Source organism: Glandiceps talaboti, chromosome 3, assembly GCF_964340395.1.
Source record: "Glandiceps talaboti chromosome 3, keGlaTala1.1, whole genome shotgun sequence".
Classification (NCBI taxonomy): domain Eukaryota; kingdom Metazoa; phylum Hemichordata; class Enteropneusta; family Spengelidae; genus Glandiceps; species Glandiceps talaboti.
Genome location: NC_135551.1, coordinates 23,633,683 through 23,648,478, shown reverse-complemented (window position 1 = coordinate 23,648,478; position 14,796 = coordinate 23,633,683). Strand labels below are relative to the sequence as shown.

Below are 14,796 nucleotides of genomic sequence, written 5' to 3'. Positions count from 1 at the left end.
AAATTATCCACAAAGCTATACCCAAAGAATGGAAAGACAAAATTAATCAACATATTGATGTAACACAGCCTTCTGTAGATCCAATGCCTACATACTATAGTTTTGACCTTTATGAATCTGATGACCTTAACCTCCCTCTCTACAAAATAGAGAAAGGCTCAATTTACAAATTCCTCACTGTTTGCATGCACCATCGCAGAAACCCTCAAGCCCTAGATACAGTATGGCGAGATATACTCAGCATACCAAATAGTCTTAAGCCTAACTTCAAAGCTTGCTACAGAAGACCGATATCAAAACGTGAAGGCGATTTCATGTGGCGCCTCTTCCATGGAGCATATCCAACAGGCTCCTTCTTACTACATTGCAAACTTCAGAACCATTCAAACTGTCCCTTTTGCGATGAAAAAGACACACTGTTACACGTCTTTTTAGAATGCAAGCATATCCAACCTGTCCTGCAACTCTACAATAATGTGGTAATGAAACTTCTAGAAAGAGAAAACACGCTTCCATTATGGTGGTACATACTGATCCCTAGATACTCAAAAAACTCTCCACATTTTGTTAATAAACAAGTATATAGAATATATCTTTTTCTCACATGCACTGTCAAATTATCTATTCATTTAAGTCGCTGGAATAAATTAAAGAACAAAACTCCAACTAATCCTATTGACATTTTTCGTTCCCGTGTACAAAGAAAGATTAAGACAGAATACCAACTTAACACATCAGCAAACCATACCGATTACTTTAAACTGATGTGGGAACATAGTGAAACTCTTTGTAGTGTATCATGCGACGGAGAACTGAAAATCTTAATCTAAGCTCCCGTCCCTGTCACAATTCACTCTGGGCACCGTACTCCTTATGGGGTCTGTGGATGTAGGGGTGACATGACAGATGAAGTCAAATCATACTGGCATCCACAGATCAGTGCTTTGTGACATAGTTTTAAGATGTACATACATACATACATACATACATACATACATACATGCACCTAACGAATTCTGCTTTCTTTCAGAAATCTCAACATCAATTACAACGTATGTTCAACTGAAGATAGAACAGAAATTGAAAACAAAATATTGAATGAAGATAAAACTGGTGGAAAACAAAATATTGAATGAAGTTAATCGACTGAAGATAAATCGACGTTTGAATGCAAAATATTAAATGTATTAACTCCATATAAATTTTGATAGATCGTGAAACCTTTCCGTTTATTCGTATGACACCCTATTTCCATTGTAATGTAATTTTAGCAGTAGGGATCAGCAATAAACGTTTTATTTAAAAATCAAAAATCTTCTTCTTCTTCTTCTTCTTCTTCTTCTTCTTCTTCTTCTCCTTCTTCTTCTTCTTCTTCTTCTTCTTCTTCTTCTTCTTCTTCTTCTTCTTCTTCTTCTTCTTCTTCTTCTCCTCCTCCTCCTCCTCCTCCTCCTCCTCCTCCTTTCTTCTTCTTCTTCTTCTTCTTCTTGTTCTTTTTCCTTCTTCTTCTTCTTCTTCTTCTACTTCTTCTTTTTCGTGCAATTGGGACTTTCAACACCAAACAGAAACTTTCAAATATAACAAAAATTCTACCATTGACTGGTATAGTATTATAGAGTGTCTGACCTGAAGTTGATTAATGGGTGATGCTGAGTTACTGTTTGCCACATCCAGTATGTAAGTCAGTACACTATCCTGCAAACATGTATATCCACCAGGTGAACAGCCAGATGAACAACAGTAGCTGACAAGGGATAGAAAAAACTCAGTAAGTTAATTAATCATTCGTAACCATGATCAGTTGGGGGAGGGGCGGAGGGAGTAACGGGCAGCCAGACAAACAGACGTATCGAGGCAGACAGACATACATATGTAGACAGACAGACAGACAGACAGACAGACAGACAGACATGTTTTTTGCTTCTTTATGACTGTACTATAACAGTGGTGCTCTCTTTCCTTAAGATTGTTGCTATGCAGTCACTAATACATCCATGGGGTAGTACTATGACTTATTTTTGAACACTCGCCTCAACTCTTTTTCTCTATGATGAAATTCTCGCCGTAATTTTGGCAAACTATTTTCGTCTGGGTCCTGTCTCTTGCATTTCATATTCAGACATATGGTTTCTGATTTTGCTTGCTGGGCCCTACACGAAGGTTTGGCGTCTATGGTTTTACTTGAACTATTAAATAGGTTATCCCCGGGAATTTCCACCTTCTAAATCACTGTCTGCCTTTTTACAATACCCATTACTCATAAGACTTCAGCAGCAAGGAGTTGGTTATCACTGCATAAACTTTAAGACTGTTCAATATCAACGCCACTAGTCGATTCCTAATCGCGTACATACACTCTTTTTCACGCAATACCTACCATGTAGCTTTTCTGTTTGATACAACTATGCAGAAATCCACAAGAAATTGTCACACTTCAATAGCAAGATCGCACATTTTGCTACATATATTTTAAATGAAATAAAACATTAAAATGCATTGCAACTCTACGCAGGCACTTGCTATCTTAAAGTGTAGCATGTCCTGATTCCACCTGCGTGGTTGCATCAAACAGAAAAGCCGCATGGTATTGTGAAATTGACTATATCAAACACAGTGTTAACAATTTGACATTAAAAGTGTATAATCATTAAGCTATTTACTTTGATCGCTTGGCCTGGTTTCCGTTGCAGGTATCTCTGATGTTTGAGGCCGAGTCAGCGCCATCGTCGACACCAGAAGGATTTCTTGTAAGTAAATCCACAGAGCTGTGAGATTGAATTTGACATGCAAGGTCTTGGGCTTTGCTACCACAAGAACCCGATCCTATGAAAATAAAATGTTGCTCATTATCCTATATAGAATGACCTATATACCGACGACTACTAACCTAATGATATATTGGACATCAAATTTCATCTTTGTTGTTGGTGAACTACAGTATCGAATTGGACTATTTTTTTCCAAACACAAACTTGAAAATTGTACCTGAAACAAAACGTCACGTGTGGTGAATAGTGGGTCGATATGTTGGCAAAGACTGAAGTGTGTGCAGTCGAAAATTTCAGGTACAATTTTCAAGTTAGTGTTTGGAAAAAGGTTCAATTCGATACTCTATATCTTTGACAATCTAAGGGACGCAAACTCAGTTCACACTATCAAATACAAGTGTTGCTTCATCTCCAGCTCAACGCATTTCTCCAAGTTATTCTACTAACCGCAAATATATGAAACTCGAGTATACATCAATGTACGTACATTCGTTGGAAATGGTGTCATCTCCTATTCTAAAATAATGACATCATAGTGTTGGCAAAAGTAGTTTGTCTCTACACACTGAAAATTGATATCATGATATTGAATTCTACTCGTCATAGCTGAGAACATCTGGGGGTTTTTCTGTTGGGAATGTCAACAGAATAGCTTTCTGTCGTCACTGTGTCATATCAAGACAATTTATGCTCATATAACCCTTTGAGATAAATTGTCTCTCAATTACCCAAAACAAATTTATTTGAAAATGTGTCGCTGTCATCTATGTTACGTGTCACAGAAATAACCTTGTTAACACATCAATTATTGCACAATAGTGCCTTTGTAGCTGAGCATGAAGTTGTACACTTTCGTAAAATAACCATGGTGAATTTGTGATATATACTAGACACACAGAGATATGCTAGACACACAGAGATATACTGGACACACTAAACATACAGACTGAGATATACTAAACATACAGACTGAGATATACTGGACACACAGACAGATGGCACAAGTGACAAGGTTAGAGAGAATTCGAACCAGAAAAATAATTAACATGCCATTTTCTTCAGTATAAATCACTTGAAATATTTACCACCGCAATCTGGTTCGTTCAAGCAACATCTAATATTATTTGCTTGGGTAGGACACTGTCCAGTCACATAGTTTCCGTTTGGACAGCAATTGTCGTAGTGGCATTTGTTGCCATTGGCCTGACATGGATCTTCATTGTATGCTGTCGAGCAAAGTATAAAATATTTGGAAGTGTTGGAAGGTGACGGAGAAACTTTGAAATAAACCCTGCTTTGAAAATTAAAGCATCTTAGAAATCTATCTATCTATCTATCTATCTATCTATCTATCTATCTATCTATCTATCTATCTATCTATCTATCTATCTATCTATCTATCTATCTATCTATCTATCTATCTATCTATCTATCTATCTATCTATCTATCTATCTATCTATCTATCTATCTATCTATCTATCTATCTATCTATCTATCTATCTATCTATCTATCTATCTATCTATCTATCTATCTATCTATCTATCTATCTATCTATCTATCTATCTATCTATCTATCTATCTATCTATCTATCTATCTATCTATCTGCCTGTTTATATATGTCAGAGATGAAAAACAAAAATAACATAATCTATTCGATTCATGTATCCAGGAATGAACAAAGTGTGAACCTCGATGGACACATGTAGATATTGTTAATATCGAATGTTAGTATACTTACGACATCCGTTTGTTGGATTACTGTAACAGCATCTGACGGCATTCGCCTGGGTTGGGCATTGTCCAGAGATGTAGTCGTTGTTAGGACAGCAGCTCATATCGACACACAAACCACCCGCACTTTTGCATGGCTCTTCCTGATAAGCATACTCTTGGCCTTAATGAAGATTGACAAACAAGAATTGAAAGAAAAAGAAAAAGAAAGAAAGAAAGAAAGAAAGAAACAGAGACTGAAGGAGAGGAGACACAGACAGACAGACAGACAGACAGACAGACAGACAGAGATAGAGTGAGAGAGACAGAGACAGGTATGGAGAGAGAGACGGATAGACAGACAGCGGGGATAGTGAGAATGAAAGACAGGCAGGGACGGAGAGAGAGATAGTGACAGAGAGGGAGCGAAACAGAGTGAAGGAGAGGAGACAGACATACAGACAGACAAACACACAGGGACAAATAAAGAGAGGGGACGGAGAGAGAAAGAGCGACAGCTAGAGACAGAGACATAAAGACAGCGAGACAGAGAGATATATGAATATGTTCTCATCTTTTGTCAAATAAGATGTCCTACATACCTAATGCCAGACCAACAAAAAGAATCAAACAAGCCACACGGGTTATCATTTTCAGATATGTTTCCAGTAAACTAGATTTCTCCTGGGTCTTGTAACTGAGAGTAGTCCGGTACTAGCTCTGTTCCGTGTATGGTGTCATAACTCACCTATATATATATTATGGGGGGATCACTCTATATTTCCATCGCCAAATGAAATAAATCAGACTCTGTACGAGTTCGTTGTCTCAGGACTCACCTTGATACCACACAAAAATAAGTTCTTCCATTATTCAAAAAGTACTACGTAAAGTTAAATCACAATCGTATCAGTTTCATGGTAAACGTTCTCTCTGACAGAATGAATGGTAGCACCCCCTGACAAACCTCCTAGTCAGTATCGGTAAATGGAAATGGTGCACAACCTTTAAAATAGGGGGCAGGGTAACTTATATCATATCAAATAATGTATATTTATTCAATGGCAGTTAACAAACACTGACAATTTTGATAAAGGTGTTGATATCCAGGGCATTCTTATCTTCTATCGACCTAGATTGTGTTCTGTTCATCTGTGTAGTTTCTCACGAAAGTGTCCAAGCTCGTAGGTTTCGGATGAATAACCATCCCAAAATAAACAGAATCAGATCTAGACACAAACAATAACGGCACACATACATTTTTGTATCTAAGAGACTTTCTTCACATTGAATATCATCATCATCATCATCATCATCATCATCATCATCATCATCATCTTCATCATCATCATCATCATTTTGTTGGCATTTTGACGTAAAGTTAAACTATTCTATTCTTGTTAAAGGTATTTTTAAAACGTAAGTGCGTGAGTAAATTGGAATTATTTGATTGGCCCATATAATTTTACTAAAATGTAAGCCCAAATCATTATTTGAACCATTTTCAGCATTTAAATAAGAAAATTATAACAATGTACAAATGCAGTCTATTTAATTTGTTTTGTATATTATAGTTATTTTTGTTTAATTATAGCACATCAAAATCTTGTTTTATCATTTTGAAAAAAAATCAAAATTACAATATTGTCTTTTTATCATACTAATCAAATTGCATCCATCCTTCCTATCCACGCAAAACTAATAACTTTAGTTATTAAAGTGGTACCAACTGAACCTTCTACACAATTTCTGTTTATAACCTTTTTACTCGAGTGAAAATATGTACATAAAACCTAGATTAACATTTTCTAGTATAAATGTTAATGTTAATGTCAATACAATAGCTTCTAAGACACACAATTGTCTTTTTTCCATTGTTAGAACACTTGATTGCATATGTCGTAAGGATATCCTAGACATTTCTTATGCGTACTATGAATTACGTCACTAAATCGTTGATTAATCATACACAGGTTTGATTCTGTTCAATTTTAAGTGATGGATATGTCTGCTTTAGTAAATAAAATACTGTGGGCACATCTTGATATATTCAACAATAATTAAGCTCCAAAATGTATAAACACAGCATGTGCCCTTTTAAATAATAGTTATTAGTTATTAATATAGTTATTAATTAGTTGAACTTATTCATTTAATCAAAAACAATTAAAGGTTTTATTCATTCGATAACTACCATGGAAACTACTCTTATCTCCGACGACATCCTGCATGCTGTCTATGTTCCCATGAACACGTCAAACTTTTGAAATTTGGTTTGACAAATTACCTTTCTGTAAACAACTGGAAGCAGGCACGGTATAAACATGATATATATATCTGATAAAATGTCAACGCTTCAAATATATGGATAGTATCGAAGTTGACATGCTGCATCTTTCTTTCATTATACTTTGAATTTCTTTTTCTTTTTTCCCTGATAAAGTTACTTTTTTGTAAACAATTAAATAACATATAAATGACATACAAAGAGGCTCGTCACGGTGAAATCTTGTCTCCCTTTGTGGTGATGACTTTGAAGTTGTTCATTATACAACTGCATCCCCGTCTCCTATTTTCACACACACACACACACACACACACACACACACACACACACACACACACACACACACATGCACACGCACGCGCACGCATTCTCCATCAAATGTGGTCACATCGATCGGTTGTCATGGAAACGTGGTATTATGTGCGTTACGCCATTAATGAAAGATCCTCAATACTGATACGGTATACATAGCATTTAGTAAAAGATTTTACTGAAAACCATTCATTGGGAGATAGATGCAAATATACAGTGTAAGACATATACAAAGTACAAATATACATCTTCGCCAGGCCCTGTATTCTGTACGACCCTTGCGTTATATGATGACACACAGTTAACAAATGTATAAGTTATTTATCTCTGATGAAACTATTTTCTTGAGGGACAATTTACACAAAGAACATACGACTCACGAAATGTATCTAGAACAAGTGGTACATTTATGAATGCATTTTGTCCAGGAGATTGCTAATTATTATTTTAGTTTCATACAAAACACTAACGTATGAAACTACAGCAATAGTATGTGTACATTATGCTGAATGATGCAGGTTCGAGCCTTGTCGCTGAAACGTGTTTCTGAGTGGCTTAATTCCGTGGGCAAGATCTGAACCAGGCACAGACAGCTGGGTAGCATACAATTCATTGCAGCCTCATGTAATTTTTTTTACCAGAACAAGAACATATAGAAAAATATGCTAGAATTTCTTGGAGCATGTTCTTTCTCTACGTTTTCAAACTCTGTGAAAGTGATTTAAATAAATACAACAGATGATAAATCAACCCTGTAGACGTTTCTGACAGGTGTGGCAAGTCTTGTGGTTCAAATTTTGAGCAAACTGGACTAATTTACGTTGCAAAAGATTGACAACAGTGGACATGATAACCAGCCCTATGACGATATACCAAGACAAAAAGACTTGATGAATTAGACGCTGGTGGCGCTGTCCAACAAATGAGGGCGCAAGGTCACCAAACCCTATGGTTGTAAACGTTACAACGCAGAAATAGACGGAGTCCAATAAACTCCAATCGTCTTGTACGGCGTAAGCTATACACGACCCAATTAGTATGTACAGAACTAGAAAAATGACAATACACAGTTTTGGCGGTCGCCACAATTCATCATGCTGGCTATCAACATTTGTACACTCAAATGCGATGGTGTTATTTTCCTTGGTGACTGGCCGTGAATCGTTTTCTGCGAATTTTTCTATCATATGAGGTTGTAATGTATTATTGACACAAGAAATATTCTTCTTTGAAATACCATTTAAATCACATGTGCGGGTTTTCTGCAGTGCGCCCTCTGCTACGGTGGTTGATGCCACAGCTTGGATTTCAAAAGCTGATTCTTCGTCATGTGTGGTAGATACACATGCCTCGCCTTGGTCTCCTCCGATCTGTGATTCATCAGACCACTTTTTTCCACCTGTACTGCCATTACCTATGTGTCTTCTCATCAGTAACATTGACCTGTATGGACATTGACAATTCAGTTTCTTCTGACATTTATGAATCAGATTAGAGAGGGAGTGGCCAAATCTAGCGATGTATACTATAAACATGGGAATTCCTATCACTGCATAGATAATACACAGCAAACGACCTTTCGCGGTCACCGGGGTCATATTTCCATACCCTGCCAAATAAATAAACACACATTTTCTTTAGGGGGGAAAGGATCTGATGTGAATTCAAGTTCTTTATCTAAAACTGGAGTGTTAAACACTATTATAAGGCACATATTGGATAGAGTTGGCATCGATCATATCTTCGCCGTCAATTGACGGAAGTGACGTACGGACCTAGAGACATACTCCGTTTGCTAGCCCAGATTAGCTCAACTTATAAAACATTTGATATGTTATTTCTCATATAAGAGTAAAAATACAACAGTTTTCACAACAGATTAAGCAGGCTGAAATCAATTGTTACATAATCATTTCGCTAAAAATATATCACACATTGTTACATTTCTTTGACACCAATCCTTAACTATGTTGGAGAAAACGTAACCATTATATACAACTTTGTAAATATATGATGTGTGCCAAACTTCATTTCATCACAGCTAGGAGTTGTTATTAAAAATAGAATTCGTGAAAGGTACCATGCAAAGATGCAAATGAATACGCACACGACAGACAGACAGGCAGACAGACAGACAGACAGATAGACAGACAGATAGGCAGGTATGCAGGCAGATACATCACAAAGCTTCCCTACAGGAGCTAGAAAGGTAAAAAAAAATCCTTTTAGCAGTGGCAAACAGTTTCTTAAACTTACCTATTGTACTTAATATCGTCAGACAAAAGAAACAAGCGTTCAAGAAATTCCATCGGTTCTGCTGGTTACTGCCAATTTGTGAATGGAAATGTTTGTGTAATTCGTCTTCATAATCCTGGAGTGCTTTCATCGCGTGGATTATCGTCTCATTCGATTCCGCAGTAACTGATGAATTTAACAGAAAACGTACAAGATATTCACGTTTTGCCAGCAGGATTGTCTGAATGTCTGTCTCGGCATCACCCTCTACAGCACAAAACAGCACACCTCCAATCATTATGTATGCAACAATCAATATATACATGAGAACACAATTTCGCATTCGATGTTTGTTTTCCTGACAAGAACACCCTATTGCTTTGCCTTCCATTTGAGACATGATACTCATGAAAAATCGAGTCTCTTCAAATTCGAATGGCTACACTAATCAAAAACCGGGTTCGACTTAAGTTTCTAAAATGGATAACAAGTCGTGTTTATATGCTATAAAATGATTCATGAAAATTCATTACCATTTCCCTAATAGACCATTACTGAATTAAAAACAATCCACCGAGAAATGTGCCTTCGGGTATAGATCGGACAATATATATATATATACGTGACACTGTGTACACAGCCTGTATTACAGGCATCTTTTAAGCGTTATTGATCAGCGGACATACAGTCATGTAACAAATGGCGTGCCATGCAGCCATCTCGGCATGTTTGTATAATAACAAGATTAGTCAAAAAATCGTTTCTACTTGTCAAAAGTAGAAAACAATAACATTAATCTTTTCACGATAAGGACTTTGTAATGTATCACATAAGAAAGTTGGGGTTTGCAAGATAGTTCAATGTGGCCCGTTATTTTGTTGTTGCATGCTAGCATTAATATTCTTTTATAATGTAGCAGAAACAGGTTTCTACTGAAAACAGTACACATGGACTTGATGATTTGCAATGGCTTCAATTATTTACTATAGCTTATACTCAACATGATAACTTGCAATAGTCTTCTTCTACATCCACACAGCATGCAGCTCTATATTTATATGCAATTTAAGGTGTCTGTCAGTCTGTCTGTCTGTCTGTCTGTCTGTCTCTCACTCTCTATCTCTCTCTCTCTCTCTCTCGCTCTCTCTCTCTCTCTCTCTCTCTCTCTCTCTCTCTCTCTCTCTCTCTCTCTCTCTCTCTCTCTCTCTCTCTCTCTCTCTCTCTCTCTCTCTCTCTCTCTCTCTCTCTCCCCCAAAAGCACCAACAACCACACACTATGTTGCATGAGCCAAACACCAAGGCATCATCATCTCCCCTGTAAATAGCAAATCATTGTGTTTTAAATGTTTACTTACTGACTTAATGTTCTTGAGTCAAAAATCCTGGTAATACTGACAGACTTTACATATATACTCCCAACTCTATTTGAATTTGTAAATATCGCTATCGGTGAAGACTATTTAGTGCTATACTTCATACGTTTATACATGAGTGGAACTTGGTACGTTCCTGTTCATGCTAAAACAGCTGTTAACCAACTCTTTCAGATAGATTGATGTCTGTTTTACATATGTCTTGACACATATAAACATCCAACATTTGTTCAAGTGACTTAATCAAAGTTAGAAATAAGAAACATAAAAAGACAAAATCCGGAAAAAAATAGAAGCGGGAAGAAATTACGTTAGACAATTTATTGAATTAAAATGTGTTGGCGAAGTGAAAGACTGATGTACAAAGTGAGGATAAACAAATAAAATGAGGGCAAATGCACCTTGATAAAGAAATCCAACAAACAGGACGAAACTGGAAAATTGACATCCCGAGGGTATAAAAAATCTGCCACACGATTTTTTAAAATGTAAAATGCTAACGATGATTAAGGATTAGGTGTGTCAAATGTTACTTAGATTAAGAGAGATATATGTTGGGTCAATACATGTGTCGAATAGAGGAACAAGTATGATGTATGGTTCACTGCGTAGCTACGTTCATCTGTGTTTATATTTATTCATCTGAACGTCATACACTACGTTTATTTTCATCAAGCCCATGCTATCAATTAATTGGACATTATACTAAGGCTAGTAACCTCTCTAATGGCACTTTTATCTTGATGCTCCGGTGATCTGTGGGATCCACTTAGCATCACGTGACGTGACTGGATTTATACATGTCTGTGAAACAAGTCCATGACGATTTTCAATATGTACAACTATTTCATGTTAAGAGAATGTTTCCCTTTAACGACTGCGTGTGTAATTTATTCTTGTGTTCTATTTGAACTGTTCAGAATGACAGACATCTATCCCGGTTCATTTTACACGTAAAATGTACCCTTTTTTATTCAATTACCAGTTGGAATGTTTTGATACATAATTGTTATCCCGTCATGCAATGTTCTTTCAAAATGTTTATTGTGATCAAACCAGTGAACTGTTAATTCTCCTGGTTAAATTGCCATGCATTATATCTGTATCAGAAAAGTACAATCGGGACAACATCAACTATCTGGTGAATATTTTGGCTCAAATAATGTAGTTAAAAAATAATGATAGTTTTAGTCGCTTATAAATATATAAAACAAAACATCTAAGTATTTGAGATCACATACATCATTGGCAAAAATTGTACGTCAAGCGAAGTCGATGATGAATTTCGTTTCATTTCAGAATGGCAGAAGTTAAGGAAAGCCTATTTACCCAACTGGTCAATAGACAACCAACAATTGAAAAATAGTCTATGATAAGAACTCGGTAACAAACGGCATGACAATATATAAGTATATAAAACAACTGTCTATCCACCTTTTCTGTATTCTGTAACCTTGTATTTTTTTGGTGTATCGTTTTTATAATTTTTATTTAATTCATTTTTCTTTTTATGAATTTATTTTTATTTATGTGATTTGGGCCAATGGCGTTCAGGAGCAATACAGATCTTTATCAAATGAACCAAGACTGCTAAATATTGGCTAATTTGGCAAATATTTCAAATCATCTCTCATGATTAAATACTCACAAACCGATTGGCTCAGTAGCTCATGTCTTTGTAAAGTTATATCCTAATTCTAACAACTTTAACACGATTGTCAAGTAAACAATCATCACTATTTTACACAACTTTTGCCACTGTTTTTTAAGTTCAGATTGGAAATGATCAAATTCGTGCAATGAGAGAACAGCTAGCTGCAGCATAAACGTTTCAATGGACATTTACATGTAGCTGTGATTTTCCCCCGTTTCCTTAAGGTTGAAAGCGATCAAATCCGTGCCCATGAGAGAGAACAGGTATTACATAAACATTTCAATCATTTCGCGGTGATTTTCCCTCGTTTCTTTTCTAATGTTAGATTGAAAGTGGTCAAATCCGTGCCCATGAGAGAACAGGTATTACATAAACGTTTCAATGGACATTTAGCTGTGACCCCCCCCCCCCCATTTTGTTTCTAATTTCTAATTCAGATCAAAAATGACCAAATCCGTGCCATGAGAACTGCTGTGCATTAACCCTTTAAACCACGCAATTAGAACTAGAAACATATAAACGTATAGAAGTAACTTTGTTGCCCATAGTGTAAATCTTGCATCAGAAACAAAGGATATACAAAATTAGTTTTGTTGTGGTGAAACATACAGTATGAAGACAATATAGTGCTGTTATTATTTCGTTTCATGTAAAGATTAAATCTAAGTATCTAACCCGTGTTTATCATTTGATATTCAGAATTGCTTTAGCAAGATTTAGCTGTTCCTCACACGACTTAAACATTGAAAAGGGGCGCCACGATGTTATCCCTGAGAACGAAAGATTCTGTAATTTTTGCTTATTACAAAATAATGTCTTCGGTATCAAAATCTGAGGGAAGATCTTTTACCAGCCTAGCGTAATAACAACTCACCATATGAAAAAGTTTACTGACCTTTTACGCACCACTAATGTAACACGTGTACAGTTGAATAATTTAGCCTTTTTCGTTTTTTATGCAATCAGTAATTCTCATTTCTTCTTCTTTCTTGAAAAAATATACTGTAACAACGTTTCAGTTATTTAGTATTTTTTCCAGACTAGTTTTCTATGCTCTTCGGGCCTGTGGCCTTTCATGCTATAAACATTCTCATTCTCATATTATTTCGTTTCAGATTGTAATTCCCTGATATGCATGTGTAGCGCGTAAGCTGTAATATCTGTGAACTTAATGATCACATGCATGTCCCTATAGTTACACTCATTAATCACGCTAAATGGTTTTCACCTTTAAGGCAATGTCGTTAACACAGGCAGGATATTAGGATTTGATTGCCCCTTAATATCCAACTACATTTTTGTACTAATCTTTGTCTTACACAAAAATCAATCAACTGTGTACCACCTCGAGGTAAACATACATGAGACTGCCCTCAACGTTCCCGGGAATGTGTACATGTGTACATGCAAGACAAAGAATTGAAAAGTTTAATTTCCGATAAATGATTGCTAATTTCCTAGATCGACGAGAGATGAATGTCCGGCTCTAGCTCTAGCTGATTCATACTAAGAATATTTTAACTACAAGTCGAAGGTGTTGTGCTGGACAGCGTCTGAGTTATATCACTGCACGTACTTCTCTGTTTTTAGCTTGAAGACTAAACTGTATCATACTAATAAATAAAGACAAGACAGAATATATGCGGTAGTATGCGGTGGTTGTCGAACACCCCACGATGTACACTATGTACCCCCGAAATCATCCACCACTTTTATTTCATGATTCCCCCCTTACAGAAGCAGTTACAAATAAATTCCAATTGAATTATAAACTGAAATACAGCATCCATGAAAAATCTGATATTAATACTTGAAGGTGAAGGATTTACAGTTGACATCAAACTTTATAAGATATTACATAAAGGAAAAAATTGCTGTTGTTGCCATCGTGCAGAGACAACCGAGACTGAAGAACAAAGGACTTCTAAACACATATATACCACAACACCTGTGAATCACAACAAGCAACCAATGACAGGAATTCACTTACGTAACGAATAGATAGTAATTATATGCTAATCTTTGAAACGCATATAATTATCCATTCCCTGTTATCACCTTCATAGCTTGCTTACTTTCATCTAACCTTGAAGTATCAAGTCTTCTATTTCAGACAGCACTTTCACAATTAACGTTACTGAAGTGATTCTATATGTATGTACCAAGCCTTCACATGACTAATTTGATGGTCTAAATCAACTTATATGGATGTCACAGTGGAGTTGAATGTCTACATGTACGTACACTCATGGTGGCTGCAGACGTCTGCATGGTTCTGTTCGAGCATCGAAACGTACGTTTCTGAATAATAACTAAATTCTTAGGGTAAGATCTAAATTTGAATCAAGATTGTGCCACGTCCAGTCAATCAAATAATATAATCGTAGAACTGGTTGCATATAGAGACTGCTGTGTATGAATGTTTTAAATTCTGAGATATGCTTACAGAGATACATT

The 14,796-nt window shown here is 36.2% G+C and overlaps 1 protein-coding gene across 1 annotated transcript; it reads right to left on the bottom strand.

Annotated features, from left to right (window-relative positions):
- Positions 1–7,823: 7,823 nt before the first annotated feature.
- Positions 7,824–9,712, bottom strand: LOC144433239 (potassium channel subfamily K member 18-like). Its single transcript, XM_078121548.1, has 2 exons — positions 9,334–9,712; positions 7,824–8,686 (listed from the first exon to the last, which is right to left on the bottom strand). The coding sequence occupies exons 1-2, from the start codon at positions 9,710–9,712 to the stop codon at positions 7,824–7,826; spliced, it is 1,242 nt and encodes a 413-aa protein (XP_077977674.1).
- Between the last annotated feature and the right edge of the window lie 5,084 nt (positions 9,713–14,796).

Bases quoted from the DNA above. Each gene is read 5' to 3' on its own strand.
- LOC144433239 (XM_078121548.1), bottom strand. From the start codon at position 9,712: ATGTCTCAAATGGAAGGCAAAGCAATAGGGTGTTCTTGTCAGGAAAAC. The intron at 8,687-9,333 runs GTAAGTTTAAGA...TTTATTTGGCAG, and splicing joins GACGATATTAAGTACAATAG to GGTATGGAAATATGACCCCG.